The sequence below is a fragment of the Cetorhinus maximus genome, chromosome 4 (genome assembly GCF_964194155.1).
Source record: "Cetorhinus maximus chromosome 4, sCetMax3.hap1.1, whole genome shotgun sequence".
Taxonomy (NCBI): Eukaryota; Metazoa; Chordata; class Chondrichthyes; order Lamniformes; family Cetorhinidae; genus Cetorhinus; species Cetorhinus maximus.
In genome coordinates, this window is record NC_135882.1 from 44,678,590 (window position 1) to 44,698,979 (window position 20,390).

General features: G+C 39.8%; 1 protein-coding gene across 14 annotated transcripts in view; it reads left to right on the forward strand.

Annotated features, from left to right (window-relative positions):
• The window catches only part of clasp2 (cytoplasmic linker associated protein 2), a 570,512-nt gene that overhangs the window by 231,344 nt on the left and 318,778 nt on the right, over window positions 1-20,390 (forward strand). For all 14 annotated transcript variants that reach the window (XM_078540120.1, XM_078540106.1, XM_078540107.1 and 11 more), the window contains exon 9: window positions 13,015-13,085. In XM_078540120.1, the coding sequence (XP_078396246.1) occupies window positions 13,015-13,085 (71 nt within the window). The remainder of the gene's footprint in view (window positions 1-13,014; window positions 13,086-20,390) is intronic.

Here is a 20,390-nt window from a genome sequence, read left to right on the forward strand (position 1 = left end):
GGAACTTCATTTTATTCCCTCAACTCGTACTTTGTTTCCTCAAATTAGCCTAACTGTCAAACAATAATTGGTTAACTTAACTGTCTGCTTATTTATGATTGGTTTCTAACATATGTGAATATCTCCTCATACAGTAATACAATGGGGCTACTCAGTGTTTCAATATCTGATTTTTGTATAATACTTGAGTAATACCTTATTCTTTACCCATCTTGCTGTGACTCCCCAAGGTCATGAAGGCTTTGACTTAGCACACGTTATCTTTCTAGACTGGCTTGAGAAGCATCATTTTACGTTGTACAGTCTCATAATGTATAAGTAGTATATTTAAAATTAAAATTATGTTATTATAAAACATTACAGACTTTCTGTTACAGGTTATATGTCCAGCCTTTATCAATACAACTATTGAGTAATTACTTATCCTTCAACTGTCACACAATTGAGGCTCACTACTTTGTTCAATCATTTCTGGCTGGTCTCTAATCATGCAGTATCTGGTCAATTTTTAAAATGTCTCCTGGATTGGTTCAAAAAGGCTTCTTCACCAGATTAGTTTACTACGTTAAATAACATATTGAATCAGATTACAAAATGGTCAAGTCACACTAAAATTATTGATTGTAAAACTACCTCTATCTCTAGAGCTTAGTGCATCAGTGCACTCCTCCCACACTGCTTTGGAAGCCTCACATTCAGAATTTCTTCTACTTTTGATTTATAACTGTGCCATAACTTGGATAGTATAAGATGGTGGTTCTGTTATTTTGAGACCAGTTTCGATGCTCCCTCTCTCACTGTCCTCATGCCAGAAATCAACTTGGAACCTAACAGTATGAAGGTAGAGCTCCCTCCTGTTATTCTCCAGCCTTCCCCAGTAATATTGAATCCTATAACTGTTGTTGTCATCATTCTTACCCTTCCCCTGAGCCTATCACCACTGACGTGCCCATGCCCCATGTGGACTTCGACCCTCCCCATCTAGAGGCTGTGTGCAAGGTCACCTACCGAGGAGAACTTCCCATAAGACCATAAGACATAGGAGCAGAAGTAGGCCATTAGGCCCATCAAGTCTCTCTCTCTCTTTGTCCTCTTTCTCTTTCTCCCTCTCTTTTTCTCTATCTCCCGCTCTCCTCCCCTCACACTCTTTCTCTTTCATTTTTCAGTTCCCCTCTGAACTTTAAATATTCAGCCTGTTCTCACTTGTATTATCAACCTGACACCTGTCATAGGCTTGCTTTTTCTTCTTTAACTTGCCATATCTTTCATCATCCAGGGAGCTCTGACTTTTGGTTGCCCTATCTTTTCTCCTCATGGGATTGTACCCTGACTGTACCCAAACCATATGATCTTTAAAGGCAACCTATCTTCCGTAATAGTTTTACCTGCAAACCTTTGATTCCAATTTATCCAGGGTAGATGTCATCAATCACTGAAATTGGCCCTCCTCCAAGTATTTATTCTAGATTGCCCTTGTCCTTTTCTATAGCTAATCTACACCTATGATACCATGATCACTGTTCTCCTTTTGCCACTTGATACGTCTCAATTCTCAGAACCAGATCCAGCAATGCCTCTTCACTTAGCTCCAGGAACGTACTGAAGATGAAATTTCTCTTGAATGCACTTGAGAAACTCTTTCCCACTTGCTGCTCTTTAAACTGTTATTATCTCAGTAGATATTTTATTTCAAGTCCCTGATTATCACTGGTCCATAATGCTTGTATCTTTCTGTATTTTCCCTGCGAATTTGCTTTTCTATATCCTTCCCGGTTTTTATTGGCCTGTAGAATGCATCTGGTAGTGTAATGACACCTCTATTGTTTCTTAATTCTAACCAAACAGATTCTGTCCAAAGTGTGAGAAACCAAGGGCCTATTGAAAGTGGGTAGCTTGATATAATTAATTTCTCTACTTCTTCAGGTAACGTTCTGAATTATTCAAGGGTCGCCAAACCTTGGCTTATGCCATGATTTTATTTTCAGGTAGGGGAGGAGGCAGACCCCAAATCTATCTCTGCCAGAACGGGGATCAAGCCCCAGGCTGTTGCCATTATTCTGAACCACACACTAGCCATCTAGTCAACTGAGCTGACTGGCCTCCCAATTTCTCAAGACTTTATCTTTAGTGATATTAATAGGACTGAAGACAACAAATCTGAGTTGTTATAAGGGTATAACTAGAAGAATGTTGAAAGGGGAATCAGTGGATGTAATCTATTTGGATTTTCAGAAAGCATTTGACCAGATGCCACATAAAATACTGTTGGGAAGAGACTGGGCAATGGGAGAAAAAATACAGTTGAGATAGAAAGAAATCAGTTCAGTGAAGCAAGAACAGGCTGAAACAATGGGAGTATTAGAGAAGTCCTTCCTTGACTTCTGTCTCCATTTCTGCAGAAAGGTTATCTATTCACTACAAGCCCACAGGCTCCCACAGCTACCTTGGATACACTTCCTCATATTCCACTTGCTGTAAGGACTTGATTCCAATCTCCCAGTTTCTTCTTCTCTTTCAACCTTCCAAGTTATTCCCATATGTGTTTCATTTTCCTCAGCCAAAAATTCTCCCCCTGCCCACTCCCCTATGACTGACAGGACCCTCTGCCATGTCTGATCTATTTAGCTCATTTCTGCTGTAGCCCCTTCCCATCCTTCCCAGGACCATGATTGGGTTCCCCTTGTCCTTATCTTCCAACCCACCAGTTTCCGTTTTCAACAGATTATCCTCTGCCATTTCTGCCACCTCCAGTGTGATGCCACTGCCAACCCAAATATATCTTCCCCTCCCTCCTCTTTCAGTATTCAGAATGGATAGTTCTCTCTGTGACACCCTGGTCCACTCCTCAGTCATTCCCAACATGTTCTCTCTTTTCTGTGGCACCTTTCCGTGCAAGTTCAGGAGATGCAACACCTGCCCTTCTACCTCCTCCCTTTTTGCCATCCAAGGCCCAAACCACTCCTTCCAAGTGAAACAGTGATTTACTTGCATTACTTTCAACTTTATATACTGTATTTGCAGCTTATGTTGTGGCCCCCTCTGCACTGGGGAGACCAAACACAGGCTGGGTGACTGCCTTGCGGAGCCTGTTGTCACTTTTTATTTCCATTCTTCATTTTGCCTCCACTTTGATCTTTCTGTCCTTGTCCTGCTACCGTGTTCCAGTGAAGCTCAAGGAAAAGCACCTCATCTTTCGACTGGACCCCCAAGAGACTTCTGGATTCAACAAATATAGATCATAACCTCTGCCTGCATTTTGTTTTTTTCTCTTGCTTCCTTCTTCATTCCTTTATTTTGTATTTGGATGGCTGCTATGCAGACATTCACAGCTCAAATGGACAGGTCTTTTGTTTCTTCATTTATCCCATTATCACTCCATTTGACTTTTTGTACCATGAAACTTCTTGTCATATAATACTCCCTGCCTTCACCCTATCATAGACCTTTCCTTTTGTACTTCACCCCCATCCCCCCTCTTCACTCCCATCTCCCCCTTTCATTTGTTCAAAACCTATCACATTTCTAACTTTCCTCAGTTCACAGACCTGAAAAGTGAACCTATTTTTTGTCTCCACAGATGCTGCCAGACCTGAGTGTTGCAAGCATCGTTTCTTTTTATTACATATTAAACAGAGTCACTTATAACAATCCTTTTTAAGTCAACAAAATAATACAAGGGTGTAATCCCACTAACTAACCAAATCCTTTGCTGCTCCTGTCCTTCAGGAAAATCACAGTGTTGCTAGTATTAGAATAGAATATTAGCATAGAAATAGGCAACCCATCTCAACAAGTTCATGATTGTGTTTAAGTTCCACATGAACCTCTGCTGACCCCACTTCATTTAGCCCCCTCAATATATCCTTCTATTCCTTTCTCCTCCATATTCTTATTTAGTTTCAACACACTTCTGCTATTTGACTCAACTAGTCCCTTTGGTAGCAAGTTCCACATTCTAATTACCATCTGGGTAAAGAAGTTTCTCCTGAATTCCCTACTGGATTTACTAGTATCCATTTTATATTTATGGCCCATTGTTATGATGTTCCTCGCAACTGGAAATGCCTTCTCTATGTCTACCCGAGCAAACTTTTAATAATCTTGAAGACCTCTATCGGGTTACCCCTCTGTTTTCTCTTTTTCTAGAGTAAAGAGCCCAGCCTGGTCAATCTTTCTTGATAGCTATAACCTCTAAAATCTGGTATTATTCTCTTAAATCTTTTCTGTGCCTTCTCTCATGGCTCCTAATTCAATTTCTAAGCTGAAGACCAGAACTGTGCGCAGTATTCTAAGTGTAGTCTAATCAAGGTTCTATATAAGGTAATGTTATTTCTCAGCATTTCAGTTCTAGTCCTCTGGAAATTGACCCCAGTGCTCTGATGCCTTTTTTGTGACCTTATTTAACTAGTCTTGCTACATTTAGTATTTTTGAATCTGTTTCTCCCACCTGCCCGCCCCCACATCCCTCTTTTTACTACCTCATCTAGACACTTGTTCGAGGGGTATGTGGGCACATAACTCTTCCACCAAAATGTATTTTCTTATACCTATTGATATTAAAGTTAATTTGCCAATTACCCACATGGACTACAAGTTTATTAATTAGTTTCTGTATTTTGCCACAGTCCTCCTTTCTTTTAGCTAGAACCCCAATTTGCGCTTTTCACAAATTTTGAAGTTTTACTTGTGATTCCAGAGTCCAGTCAATTTATATAAATCGTGAACAACAGCAGTCTGAATACTAATACTTGTGGAGCACCACTTCCTATCATTTTCCTGTCTGAGTAACTACCTTTAACCCCTACATCTGTTTTCTGTTTTGTAGCCAGCTTGCAGTCCATAGTTGTCCCCTGATTCAACATGACCTTAATCATGGGCCTATAGATGGTACCTTATCAAAAGCTTTTTGGAAATCCAAATGTATTACATCTACTGTACAATGTTTATCTACCCTTTCTGTCACTTTAAAGATTTGAATTAGGTTTGCCAAAGTTTGTTTGGAATCTGTACTTTCAGTTCCTAGATGCTTTATTACTACATCTTTTAAGGATTCCATTTTCTTTCCTACCAATGATGCTAAGGGAATTGGTGTACAGTTTCCTGATCCCAACCCATCTCCCTTTTAAATATGATCTGTTAGCTCTTTCTTTCTAAGCTGTATCTCTAGGTCCAATTCTGTGGTTTCAGAACTGATTGGCTGAGAGCTAAACTTATGCAAACAGTTTGAGAATTATAATGGTAAAATGAATTCCTTTCACACCACAGATTACAATGAATTGAAGTAAGGATGTGGTCTTACAGAATTTGTTGATGCGAGAAGGGGAAGGCAAGAGGCACAATAATAATGTCCATCTGTGCTATATTGTGGACCTGAATGTTTAAGATACCAGACTTAGCAAGCAATGTCTTGAAATATTTTTGCATTGTTAATGGAAAAAGATGAAGCACATTTTTTTAATTCCATCGTAAGTATCAAAATGCAAGTACTTTGATAAAAATTCGCGCTTATTTCTAAGATAGCTTATTATCTACAAATATATTTAATTCATTAACAACCACAATCAGTAAAAGTATCTTAGCTCTTTCAAAAGATTAGTTGGCTCAAAATTTATTTAGCTTCCCCCAACTTTTATTTTCTAACATGTTAGGTTGAAACCATTCCCCTATGATCTTTCAATGCTGTTTTTACAGTTTCCCGCTCTTAACCATACCTTTTATATGTACTGTCGCGAATATCTAGTTCATAGCTTATGTGTTTTAGAATATACTTTTTAGCTTTAGGATTTAACTCGTAGTTTTAAGAAATAAAGCTTTCACTGTAGAAAATGGTGAATGCAACATAAGCTGGGAGGTTTTTACATTAATACAGTCAGAATAGAAGACAGAGCTATAAAGCAGCAGGTGGAGAAACCTAACCAACACATGACTTAACTGAATACAGAAACTGAAAATGGAAATGGAAACGAAACTGACCCTCCCTGTTGGTAAGGAAACAAAAACTGTATCTGAAATTTGACAACCAACATTTTTGGGCAGATAGAAACTAGTTGAGGCTACATCAAGGGATATAGAGCCATCCAAGTGGTAGTTGCAACTTGGAACTGGTGTGTGCAGTTTGCAGCTCACTGAGAGAAGATAACAAAAGTAAATGACAGTTAGATAGACCTGCAGTGTAAGCAGAGTTTAAAAATAAACTAACTTCATCATTCACCATGTGGAATATGGGTCGAGCTTAATCTTAGTTTGAATTTTGTGAGGGAGTAGAAATTGGAAGATTGCCTAGTTAGAAATTGCCTTGTTAGAAACTTGTGGAAGAATCTACAGTAGTCCCCACAGTGTCTTATGGCAAAAGAAACAACCAGCAGATTAGCTTGCACGTATTGGAAAAGTAACCAGTACAAAGGGACTGAGGCATCCACAGTGAAGAGATGGTAAATTAAAGTTCTACCTTCTGAGAATAGCTGAAGCTGACGATTAAAATAGACTCCAGAGGACTATGGCATACTTTTTGGTGGTCCCGACAGAAGTAATGAAGAGAGCAAAGCAAGAAGTAAACCTGAATGCATAACATGTAGTTATAAACCATATTGTTAAGTTAATAGTGCTTGTTTGTTTTGGTCTTTTATTTAACATAAAGTCTGTGTTTTCAAAAAAAGTGAAATCTTGTGGTGTTATTCTATTGGTTAAAATTAGATGTTTGGCTTTCTCTTCAAACTGGATTGTAAAAGTATGTATAAAATTGTTGCTGTAGCATTTTCCTTTTCTTAAAAGTATATGAAATACAAACCTCTGGTCTTTACTGACATTCATGAATATCAAACTATCCAAATTATTATTGTCAGAATCTGTCCTTCGTTTAAATTTGTTTTTTGTTTTTTCACATCAAGAGACCTTAAACTAGCAGTCTGATTTGAAGTCAAATATGATTCTTTGAACATAACTATACCCATGAAACATAGTTTCTCATCATCACGGCCCAAGTTGAGAGTAATGATAGTTTTACACAGCAAATATTATTCTAAAATGCAAATAACCATGCAGATTCATAATCATAGAAGATTTTGTAATCATACAGGCCTCTGACTGATGATCATATCTGTGTATTACCAGTTGAACTGATATGCATGTGTTAGTACATAAGACACTTTTATTATGCTACACCTAAAGAATGGACAACATTAATATTTCCTGAAATTAAAACAAAATGCTGGAAATACTCAGCAAATGAGGCAGCTTTTGTGTGGCGAGGAACAATTAACTTTTGAGTTCGATGACCTTTCATCAGAACTAGAAACAGAGCTGCAATAGGTTTGGAGCAAGTACAGAGGCAGCAGAAAGGTGGAGGTGGGATGGGGGAGAATAAAAGGGAATTATCTGTGATAGAGTGAAAGGCAGGGAAGGTTAAATGATGAAAGGGATGATAGTGCAAGGCAGGTGGAGATGGTAACAGGACAAGTAAAGAAACAAGAACTATCCGGAGGAGGTGTAAATGGGAATGGAGTCATCAACAGCTGCCATCTGAAAATATGGAGCACCAGTTGGGCCCAAACACTCCTTCCAAGTGAAGAAGTGATTTACTTGTTGTACTTTCAATTTAGTATATTATATTCGCTGCTCACGATGCAACCTCTACATTGGGAATACCAAATGTTGATTGGGTAACTGATTTGCAGAACACCTTCATTCACTAAGTCCATAAGCTTCCAGTCACCTGTCATTTTAATTCTCTGCCACACTCCCACTCTGATTTCTCTGTCTAACTCAGTGTTAGCCTCCTACACCAGTGCTTCCCAAACATTTTCCCCTCTGGTGCAACCGGATTGTGAGAGGTAGGGCCAGAGCTATTGAGTGGGGGGCAGTGGTTTTTTTTAATCAGCATTCATTTTGAGGCCTCTGGGGCCTCAAAGCCAAGAACCCTGTTCGTGCACGTAATGGAGCCACAGGGTCGATCCTAGGACTGGCCCACCAGACCCACTGCTCGACGGCCGCCATTACTACCTTGGAGATTGTGACCCCAAATGATTGTGTCCCCCCCCCCGCCCCCCCCAACTGTTTGGGAACCCTTGTTTGAACAATGTAGCACAAAGTTCAATGTAAGAGGCACAACACCTCACCTTTTAATTAGGCACTTCACAACCTTGCAAACTTTACGTTGAGCTCCGTGCTTTCAGATCATAACCTCTGCCCCCATTCTTTCAGGTGGCAGTTGTTGGTAAAGATGCTCTTATTCCTATTTGCAATATCTGAAGTGTTCCATTATCATCTCTGTTTATAATAGGCAGAAAATGCTCGAAATGCCCGGCAAATCTGGCAGCACCCCTGGGGATGCTAATATTTCAAGTTAATGACCTTTCATTAAACTGGCCAAGTGCCATGAAGCAGCATCCCTTTTTGTCATTTAATCTCTCCTGCCTTGCAACCTATCAAAGACCCTCCCTTTTGTTCTTTCCATTCCTGCCATCCCTTTCCAGCTAGATACTACTAATCTGACCCACCTTTATCTATTTTCAGTTCTGATGTAAGGTCATTTACTTGAAGCATTCAACTTTGGTTTCTCTCTCTGCAAATGATGCCTCACTTGCTGAGTGTTTCCAACCATTTCTGTTTTTATTTCAGATTTCTAGCATTGGCACTATTTTGTTTTTGTATCAGTTGGTTCTCAGCAGTTTAATGAGGTTAACTTTTGTTCTTTGTTAATGAACAAACTCCAACTCAAATACAGCATCAATTCTTTATTTTCTGGCAACATAGTAATTTGTTACAAATAAAATACCCTCCAAGGTGTCAAAATTGTTAGTACCGTCAACTTTGTTAGAATTTTCTGCGTCAAAATTTCCATCCCAGAGACTTGAGCTCATAATCCAGGCTCACACTTGAGTGTAGTGCTGAAGGAGTGCTGCTGGATCACAGGAACTGTTGTTTTGAAGAGACATCAAATTGAGACCCTAACTACCTTCCAAGATGAGATGGTGTATTTGGGGAGGAGCTAGGAAGTTCTGCTGGTATCGCAGTCATTATTTATTCCTCAACCAACATAACAAACGTAATTTCTGGTCATGTATCTCATTGTAATTTGTGAAACCTTGCTCTGTGCAACTTGCTGCCACGTTTCTCCACATTACAACAGTAAATACAAATTGACTTCGTGAGGTGTAAAGCACTTTGGGATATCCTCTGATCAAGAAAGGCACCATAAAAGTGGAAATTTTTCCCTTTAAAGTTGTGGGGAGTGTTGTTTTATAATATTGTTTTATTGTGTTAAAAGTGCTGTATAAATGTTTGTTCATATATGTAACGGAAATAATCATAGGGAGGTCTTGTGGCGCAATGGGTAGCATCTCTGCCTCTGAGACAGAAACTCCAGGTTCAAGTCCCACTCGAGGACCTGATGGCCAAGGAAGATATGTTCTTAAAGCAGGCAAACAGGTTGAGTATCAACTTGTAAATCTTTCCGACATACACTAATAGGCAGTAAGAGTGGGCCACAGCAACTCTGACTCCTCCCGGCGGGGAGGGGGTTGTTGGTGCTTGACTCAGTTGGCTCAGATGGCTAGTGTGGATCAAATTGGTGCCAATAGCGCAGAGTGGATTTGGGACCTGCTCCTTGCCCTACCCATAGTGGAGGTCAAAGTATTGTGGGCTAGACCTGCCCCTGGGTACAAAACTGAAGAATAATCCGATTGTTCTTAGTTTTTTTGTACCTTTTGCACTCATACAGTATTGGATAGGAGATTCTGTTTGTGACCATTTATTTCAGGCAGTTAAATGTTGACAATATGAGCTACTATGGATGACATGTTTTTCACATCTGGAGTGCAATACACATTTCAAAACCACAAAGTAACTTCAGCACAGACAAAGTCCTTAAATATGGCCCATGTTTGTTCACATCACCATCTCTTTTATTATGCTACAGTTGATCATAATTGCAAATATGTAAAACCTCATTTTGTTTACAAAGAAAATATTTAATGTGCTGAATGAAGTGCATATGCTAAAAAAATATTTTGATGGAAGGTAAGGAAACTGGCAACAAAATACATTATTAGTTTCATATTATTGTAATGCTGCCCCAGCCTAGGTTATGAGACTCGAGTCAAACAGGTACTGTGTCCTCTAGCAGGTTCAACAGCATTGGTGGGACAGGAAACAAAGGATTAATGTTTCAGGGTGATGGCCTATTTATGAAATCAGCACAAATGCTTCCCGATTAAGTGTTGCCAGCATTTTCTGTTTCAATTTCTGATTTCCAGCACTGATAGTGTTTTGTTTTTTTTGTATACTGTATCCTGGGGACTGATTGGGCTGAATGGCCTGGTTCTGTGCCATAGATCCTATGTAAAGGTTTTTAAGTTAATGCGAATGTAATCAAGTTCTTATCTCAGACCAACTGCTTCTGCTTTTTCCTCCCAATGATGTTTGTCTCCATATGCTGCCTCCTAAATGCTTACTAGTTAGCAACACTCAACTACAATTGCATATCATTATGGTCTACTTGACATTGATGTCATTTGAGTAACATAAAGGGAGCTTGTGTATTTTAAGAAATCATGGAAATAAGCATTTTACCTACAGATTCATAGAGTAGGGTAGAGTATAGAGCAGCTGTAACATAGGTGAGAGACATTTTTAAAATATCTTTGTTCACGGTATATGGGCATCACTGAATGGGCCAGCATTTATTCCCCATCCCTCATTGCCCTTGAGAAGGTGGTGGTGAGTCGCCTTCTTGAACTGCTGCCATCCACGTGGTCTATATACACCCACAATGCTGTTAAGAAGCAAGTTCCAGCATTTTGACCCAGTGACAATGAAGGAACAGCGATATAGTTTGAAGTCAAGATGGTGTGTGGCTTGGAGGGGAACTTGCAGGTGGTGGTGTTCCTATGCAACTGCTGTTCTTGTCCTTTCCTTCCAGTTGGTAGAACCCGCAGGCTTGGAAGTTGCTGTGGAAGGAGCCTTGGTGAGTTGCTGCAGTGCATCATGTAGATGGTACACGCTGCAGCCACTGTGCGTTGGTGTTGGAGGAAGTGACGGTTGGATAGGGTGCCAATCAGGTGGACTGCTTTGTCCTGGATAGTGTCAAGCTTCCAGAGCAGTGTTGGAGCTGTACTCATTCAGGCAAGTGGAAAGTATTCTATCACACTCCTGATTGTGCCTTGTAGATGGTGCACAGGCTTGGGGAGTCAGGAGGTGAGCTACTCACCACAGGATTCATCCCTCTGACCTGCCCTTGTAGCTACAGTATTTATATGGCTAGTCCAGTTAAGTTTCTGATCAATGGTAACCACCAGGATATTGATGGTGTTACTACAGTGAACATCCATCTAGCAAAGGAAGAAGCTGGTGCCAGTCTATCTTCAACATAGGCTTATCCTTATAACATAAATACAGACTACTTTTCCCTTACACGTAGTTACCCCACCAACACAGGAAGAAACTGGTTCTTAAATATGTGCCCAACCTTTTCCCAATTAAAAACAAAAACAGAATTAACTGGAAAAACTCAGCAGGTCTGGCAGCATCGGCGGAGAAGAAAAGAGTTGATGTTTCGAGTCCTCATGACCCTTCAGCAGAACTGCAGGGTTCTGCTGAAGGGTCATGAGGACTCAAAATGTCAACTCTTTTCTTCTCCGCCGATGCTGCCAGACCTGCTGAGTTTTTCCAGGTAATTCTGTTTTGTTTTGGATTTCCAGCATCCGCAGTAGTTTTTTGTTTTTATCTTTTCCCAATTAATATCAACTGCTCTGAATCACAACTATAGCATGCACTCAATTGTCACAGCATTTGCAACATTAACAGTACAGGATTCATAATAATGTAACATTGTCACAATTCCCTTGGGGATCCATAAACTGAAATAACCAAATTTACCAAACTACTTCTGAATGAAGTAATAACCTGACAAAATTTCACTTTTTGTAATATGCATCAGAATCAACACAAATTAACATTCAAATCAAAGTCGGTATGAACTCTGAATAACACGTTGAATAGCAGACAAAACAGAGATTATCTCGTGGAGGTAGTAGGCAATCCACAATTTTAGCACACAATTTTTGAAAGCGCAATCCCAGGCCCTTTCCTTCAAGGACTTGGCTGATCCTCCAGAGGCAGCAGCGTCGGTGTAAACAAGATTCTACCTGTGCAATCTTCCACACAGTGACAAGACCACCATGACTTCTTCAAAGAACCTTTTCAGCTCCGCTCCTTGGTTCTTGTGTCTTGTGTGCCAGACTTTCTGTTGGTATTGCTTCCAGGTCAAGGGTTGCCAGGTCACATGACCAATATTTCTTACAAAGCAAAAATTATAATTAGTCCCTTTACAAGTGATGTAAACTCTTCAAAGTCCTATTCAAACATTTTACAGATTCCCCAAACATTTTTAAGTAATTACAAACTTTCATGACTCTTAGTGCTTCCGGGCCGAAGGCCATCACAACATATACTGCATCCTAATTAGGTTACAAATGTTGCCTGCATCAATTGTGTTTACTATCCTGAACTAAATCCATTTTACAAATGGACCAGGAAGCAGAAATAGTGAAAGGAAGGAGCTAATTTGGATTTGCTGATGCACACTTGCTCTATATAGTGGTAAAAATGAGGTTCAAAACCAATCTGTGTAACTTACCTTTGACAAGATTTGTTGTACTTGTACAAAGTAATGGACTTGTGAGGTTGCAATATTGTAAAAATTAACATGTTCATTTGAACTAGGTATGTTATTGCAGATTCAGTTACATCTCATGCTTTCACTTTTTCAGAATTGATTTTGCAATGAAGATTTAGTTCAAAACTAATACGTTTGCACGAGGATTGCATATAACACTATTATTTGTCACATTATAAAAAGCATTTTTATTTAAAAAGCTATGATAAACTGTCTGAATTCAATGTACTTTGCAGATGGCTTTATTGACATGAAATGATTTTACTTTGGGTCAAAAATGTTAGATCTTTGAAGTTGATTGTTATGAAATAGTGAAAGAAATTTTTTTTTTACTGATTCAGGGGCATCAAAAGATGGAGCACTGGATGAAGATGATTTCACAAGGGCATTTAATGATGTGCCTACTGTACAGGTATCTGAATTGTTATTATTGGATGTCTAATATAAAATCTTAATCATTCCAAGTAACCAGATTAAGGACCTGAATTTGTGTTTGTAAAGTTTAGGTTCTATATCTAAGTGTAGAAGACATGCATAGAGTTGTCATATTTTGAGGTCAAAATTGGCTAGAATTGGATTCATGCATTTTTTTTTTCCATTGTAAAGGTGTATGTGCTGTGTTTGATGACCAAGAGAGGATTGGAATCTCTTCTGTTATCCCACTAGAGCTTGATTACAGTAATTGCTTGCTCTAAATGACATTTTATAGCTTTGGACAATCGAGTTGAGAAGCCAAGTTAAGTCTTAAATACTGTAGCATTTGATAATCTGATCTCTGTTCAGCAAGTAACTGACCAGTTTTTTATTTTGCTGAGCACAGTTATGTTCTTATTAAGGAGGATCCAGTACTGAAAGTGGGATTTAATTTTAAGACTGTCTTTCAATATTTACCATTTTCCCATAAACACATGGGTGGCAAGAAAATGCTGCACTTGGTTGCTTATTGAAGGCAGCGTGCTTGTAGAAAATTCTGATTATCAAAGCCATTTTTAGTTGTGACTGATGTAAATTGATAAACATAATGACAGAACTTGGTCATATTATGCTGTCAAATATTGAATGTACACACTTGAAACTCTCCAGGGAGTCCTTTGTTTTTAATACAGCAGAAGGCAGTCATGGATGCCACGCACTGCTTTGCATTCATTACATGTGGTGTATTATCCTAAATTATATTTCTGTGCATAGGTTTTTTGTAATGACCATTTTTTGTAATGATATTAATGATTTATCAAAATGAAATTTCATCTCAAGTTTTTGAGTTTTTTTCTTGAGTGCTCAATGAACTTAAAATTGTTGGATTCTAATTATTGTTGGAAGGTAATGTTGCATGGTTGTCATTTGTGCCTAAAAAAAATGAAGCTTATAGCAAAGTGAAGGGGGAACATTTATACAAAATATTCTTCAGATTTCTGTGGTAAAAGATCAAAGTCCAGTCATGTATAATTGTTAACATGATGTGTTTATGCTATGTGTGAATGTTTTTGTGGTGTCATACGTTGCTTTAGGCATGTTGCATGTTTGAAGGCATCTGTGCGATGCCACGGGAGATGTTGCAATAAGAAAGAACTGCCATGTTCCCTTGTTTCCCTGGTTGTCAGAGCATTCTACTTGAACTTCCTTCCAAGAAGCACTGGGAGGAAAGAAGTTCAACGTATTTCTTTACACTACTTGGATTGAGTTGTTAGGTACTGTTAGTTCTAGGAAAGACCATCTTCAATAAAGCTTGTGTTTTTTTTTGTTTTGCTCAGTGCTATTGAATACAGCATTGAATTGCAGATGTAATGTTCTTTGGGACCAACTGCAGATGTTTAAATGACCAGTAGTTGCAAATTTTCTATTTGTTTTGTAGAAGTGTTTTTTTTAACAAAGCCTAAATGTTGTGTTAGAGATGTCCTCAAATACGTTCCACTAATAGTTCTCCAAATGTTAGAATTAAGTTGGATTTTTCAAGATTCTGATCCATACTTTCACTTTCTCTGAAATTTACCTGTAGTACCATGAAGTTTATTCTATATTGAACTTTCATGGATATTGAATTCCAGTATGGTTAACCATCACTTAGCAGACTATTCAAGGGGGCAAATGGTAAAGAAGACTCTCATATTTGTTACTAATTTTGTCAATATCGTTGACAATTCCTTGAATTAAACATACATCCCTTTACTTGATCCAGTTAGTTTCTGCTGAAGGAAGACTCAGGGCCAGATTTTTGCTACTGAGGCAAATATCTTGAGTTGGGTAATTTTCCGACTTGCCTCAGTGAAAAGCACCCCAAATTGCGTGATTTTCATTCAGGTAGGGGTGCAGGAAGGAAATACTCCTGCTGACCCCAGAAGCAGAGTTCAGGTGGCTACGGGGTTGGGGCGAGTGCCGAGGTGGGCTGGTTCAAAGGCTCTTCCCAGTTCTCTGGGACTTTGTCCCAGTTGTTTCAAAAGCTGTTGGGCCCCCCAGTCCTCATGCCTCACACCACCCCACCCCCCCCCACTCCCGTATGGTCCCTTATACCTTCCATGCTAACTCATGCTCCCACCACCATGGCCCCATACCCTCCTTGCCAACTCCTGCCCCCCAACCTCTCTGCATGGCCTCTCATACCTCCATGCCATCTCCATAGCCATTCACCCAGTATCCACCGTGGCAGACCTCTGAAGCCATGTGGAGATGAAAAAAATGAAGTTTTAACAATCTAATCCAGCTCTCACTCAGAGTTCTGCTGTTAACACATTCTGCTTTCCTACCTTTATGCCACTATCAGCACCTTCTTTAGCCCTTAACACTACCATTAAGACTCCCTTTGTCTTTTTGTCCATGACATTTTTGTGAATCTATCCTTAGCCTCCACCTATCACTAGCCTTCTATCCAGCTTCACCTACTCCACCCCCACTTAAACAATATAAATTTCATCACATTTCTACTCTTTAGCTCTGAAGAAGAGCCATATGGACTCAAAACATGAACTCTGTTTCTCTCTCCATGGATGCTGTCAGACCTGCTGAGTTTTTCCAACATTTTCTGCTTTTATCTCACTCATATACAGAATATTAAAAAAAACTCACATTCATATAATTCATTTAAAGCTTTTAAATCTCAAGTGGTTAATTTCTTATAAAAACAAACAACCTTCTATTTGTACACCACATCAAAGCTAATCCTTCAGTGGACTCATTAAACTATCAATCATACTTTGAACTCAGAACCCCCTGCTGAGATAATTGTACTTCTGAAACTCAGCCAAATATTTGTAATGACATTGTAATAGCCCTTGGGGAAGTGTCAACAAAGAACTCTATTGAAACAACAGGACCAGATGCTCCTGCTTTTTTCTAACCTGCAGCAGATGACCTGTCTGTCAAAGCATTCCAGAAGGGTTTTATTTTATAAGCATTCAGTGTCGGCAGGAGCCTGTGTTTTTTTAAGTTTCATAAGTTTCAAGAGCAGGGGACTTAATAAACTTCATATCATGACAGTTATACAGACCTTATGTGCCCTTCAAGGGCCTTTACGTCTACTTTATCAATTTGTTGCTCCCATGCTGCAGTTAAGGCCCTTGCAACAGCCAAAATAGGGTCAGCACTGAGTTCAAGTGGCCCTGTTGAGTTCGGGCTTCGCTCTTGTGTGAATCATGCCCAGCTCCTTTTCCCTACTGGCAAGAATTGGATCTGTCAGAAATTGGGACAGGATTTCCGCATCCGGGTCCTGCCTGTCATTTTTGAATGTCCGCTAGCCTTCCCCACTCAGCGAAAATCCAGCCCTTGGAGAAATTCTGAAGGCTTGAAAAAGGCAATACATTTCTCCTTGGTATAATGATTCTAAATTCAGCATTAAAACTTGTACATGGAATGAACAGAGGTTCAGATAATGTTAGTGATTGGAAGTGTTTAATATATGCAAGTTGTGTGGGAAGCTTCGATATTGGTGTCATTGTTGACTTTATTGATTTGGTAAAATGTGTTGAGTGTCTTCTGTGCTTCAGGATCCAACTTGAGTATTAACAGCTCTTGTGCTGCTCCTGCTATAATCCCATTAACTAGTAGCTCAACATCAGTTTTGCAGGATGAGCTATTGCATGATCTGGGTCACAAAATTAATGGGTCATTTGTGTTTTTGCCCACATTGGGCCCTCCATTAAAATGGAATCTTTATATGCTCCTTTCAGGATCCTAGCATGCTCCAGAAGGTCTCACATAATTTCCGCAGTGAGCTGAAATAAAACTATTCAGAGCGGTGGTTAAAATGCCTGGAATGTTTTAGAACAATATTTTGGCCCTTCAATTAATTGTATTTTTATTCTTTTGAAAAAAAAACTGCAAATGATGAAAATCTGACACAAATGCTAGCAATATATAACAGCTCTATCAGCAACCATACATCTCTAAAAGGGTAATAGTTCCAGTGGAATACCTTCAATAGAAATTTTCTGCACATAAAATATTGAACTCTTTTTCCTTTTAAAGCTGCTGGTGGACCTGTTGTGTGTTTATTATTTCCTGTTTGAATTTGTTTATCTATATTTGCCTGCAAATTTGTTCTTGGCACAACTGAACTGCTGAGTCCAAGAGCACAATGAGCCACTGCTGCCTTTCTGAAAGGATACTGTAGCATCAACTTGCATTTATTTTAGAACCTTAACATTGAAGCGCCATGGGACACTTTTCTGAGGTGGAATGGAAATACTGTAAAGTGAACACCTAACCAGAGAATGGATATTAAGGAGGATCTTAAAGGAGGAGACAGAGGTGATGAGTCAGTGAAGTTTGGGGACAGAACTCCAGAGCATGGAGCCATGGTGGCTGAACATGGGTAATGGTCAGCCGAGTTTTAGGTGAGGTGCAGCTTATGAAGTTTGTTAGGTTGAAGCCTACTAGACGACTTTTAGAATACGAACGTATGAATTAAGAGCAGGAGCAGGCCACTCGGCCTCTCAAGACTACTCCTCCATTTAATAAGTTATGGTTGATCTGATTGTAAACTGAATTCCACATTCCCACTTACCCCCGATAGCCTTTCATCCGTTTGCTTATCAAGAATTTATCTACCTCTGCCTTAAAAATATTCAAAGATTATGCTTCCACCGCCTTTTGAGGAAGAGAGTTCCGAAGACTCTTGACCCCTCCTCATCCCTGTCTTAAATGGACGACCCCTTATTTTTAAACAGTGACACCTCATTCTAGATTCTCCCGCAAGAGGAAACAGCCATTCCACATGCACCCTGCTAAGACCCTGCAGGACCTTGTATGTTTCAATCAAGGTCACTTCTTACTCTTCTAAACTCCAGTGGATACAAACCTAGCTTGTCTACTTTCCTCATAAGACAACCAGCTCATTCCAGGTGTTAGCCTAGTAAACCTTCTCTATACTGCTTCCAAAGCATTTACATCCTTCCTTAAATAGGGAGACCGATACTGTACACAGCACTCCAGATGTCGCCTCACCAATGTCCTATATAACTGAAGCATAACCTCCCACTTTTGTATTTCAAATTCCCCTCGCAATAAATGATAATGTTCTATCAGCTTTCCTAATTACTTGCTGTACCTGCATACTAACCTTTTGCGATTTATGCACTGCTGCATCTCAGTGCTGCAGTCTCTCACCATTTAGGTAATGTACTTTTTATTTTTCCTGCAAAAATGAACAATTTCACATTTTTCCACATTATAACCCATTTGCTATATCTTTGATCACTCACTTAACCTATCGATAGCCCTTTGTAACCTCCTTCCGTCCTCTTCACATCTTACTTTTTTACCTATCTTTGTGCCATCAGCAAATTTAACAACCATACCTTCGGTCCCTTCAATGTAGATAAATTGTAAAAAGTTGATGCCCCAGCACTAATTCATTGAATATCTGGATCTGGAAGTGTTAAAGGCAAGAGCACAGGTTTCTAGAAGTCACAAAGGCCAGAGCAAGGGCTTCTGCAGCAGATGGGCTGAGAAAGGTGGTGACAGGCATGTTGCTGAGGTCGAAATATGCAGTCTTTGTGAAAGAGAGGGTATGCCATCAGAATCTAAAAGTATGCTGAAGTTGCTAATAGCCTGGTTTAGCCTGAGACAGGCCTGGGAAAGGTGGCAAGAGTACTGATCTTTTTCCATAGAAGCTGAAGAACATTGTCCTAATGTTTAACAAGAGGAAATAATACTTACAAAATACTGATGAGAAAAATGGCCCCACTCCCGGGACCTGAGCTTCAGATGCACTTCGGCCCAAAGTTTAAAACATATGGACTTTGGATGTTGAGAGCTCCAGGTGGTGGATGATGTTTGCTTTTTTTTTTGCTGAGGGTAGGGAGATTTGTGTAAGTGCAGATTTGGTGCTTAATGCTTTTCATCTGTTTTAATCAGGTTCTCATTTCAGCTGTAAACTCCTAGCAAGAAGCTTGGTAGAGTCTTTGCCCACTTTGTAAAATTTCCAAGTGTCCAGTCTTTAATAGTTAGACATTTTCCTTCTTTATTGTAAAGCCCCAATTTTGAGGGAATGGCAATAATGTGCTTCAGCTGGCCCATGGCACAGAATTACCTAAGTTTCAAGTTTAGAATGTGGGTATGCTGGATTTTCTGAAGGAATCTCTCCCATAATTTGAGTACTTCTTGCAACTTAAACAACTGAACTAGAAATTTGGCCTGCAGCAAACTCGAAAGTACAGTGGGTCAGCCATTCATAAAGGATTTCAACTTGTTCTTAAGGCATGTATTGTGATGGTTGGTGAAAAGTGGACAAACTACATCACAGCAGACGTATGTGATAATACCACGCTCACTGCTTCCTATGTTCTGTTGAAGAGTCATACGGACTCAAAATGTTAACTGTGTTCCTCTCCGCAGATGCTGTCAGACCTGCTGAGTTTTTCCAGGTATTTTTATTTTTGTTTTTGTTTTGGATTTCCAGCATCTGCAATTTTTTGCTTTTTTCCTATGTTATTGTTATGTAGCCATGCTTTATATTGAAAATGACTTTATTTATTGAGCTGAAGCCACTGATTGAGTTTTAAAGCATCTCAGTGACTTAAAACAACCACTTCCAAGATAAAAGCAAAATACTGCGGATGCTGGAAATCTGAAACAAAAACAAAAATAGCTGGAAAAACTCAGCAGGTCTGACGGTATCTGCAGAGAGGAATACAGTTAACGTTTTGAGTCCGTTCACCCACTCTAACCTGTCTCTTTCTGAACTTGCCGTACTCCGTTCTCTCGGGTCCAACCCTGACGTTGTCATCAAACCTACTGACAAGGGTGGTGCTGTTGTTGTCTGGCGCACTGACCTCTACCTCGTGGAGGCTGAGCATCAACTCACAGACACTTGCTCCTACGTCCCCCTGGAACCCGACACCACCACTGAACATCAAGCCATTGTTTCCAGGATTGTCACTGACCTCATCTCCTCTGGAGATCCTCCTTCCACAGCTTCCAACCTCATGGTCTCCCAACCTCGGAAGGCCCGTTTCTACCTCCTACACAAAATCCACAAACAGGACTGTCCTGGCACACCGATCGTGCCAGCCTGTTCCTGCCCCATGGAACTCATTTCTTGCTCTCTTGACTCCATTCTCTCTCCCCTTGTCCAGTCTCTTCCCACCTACATCCGCGATTCCTCTGACGCCCTACATCATATCAACAATTTCCAGTTCCCTGGCCCCAACTGCCTCTTCTTCACCATGGACATCCAATCCCCCTCTACACCTCCATCCCCCACCGGGATGGTTTGAGGGCTCTC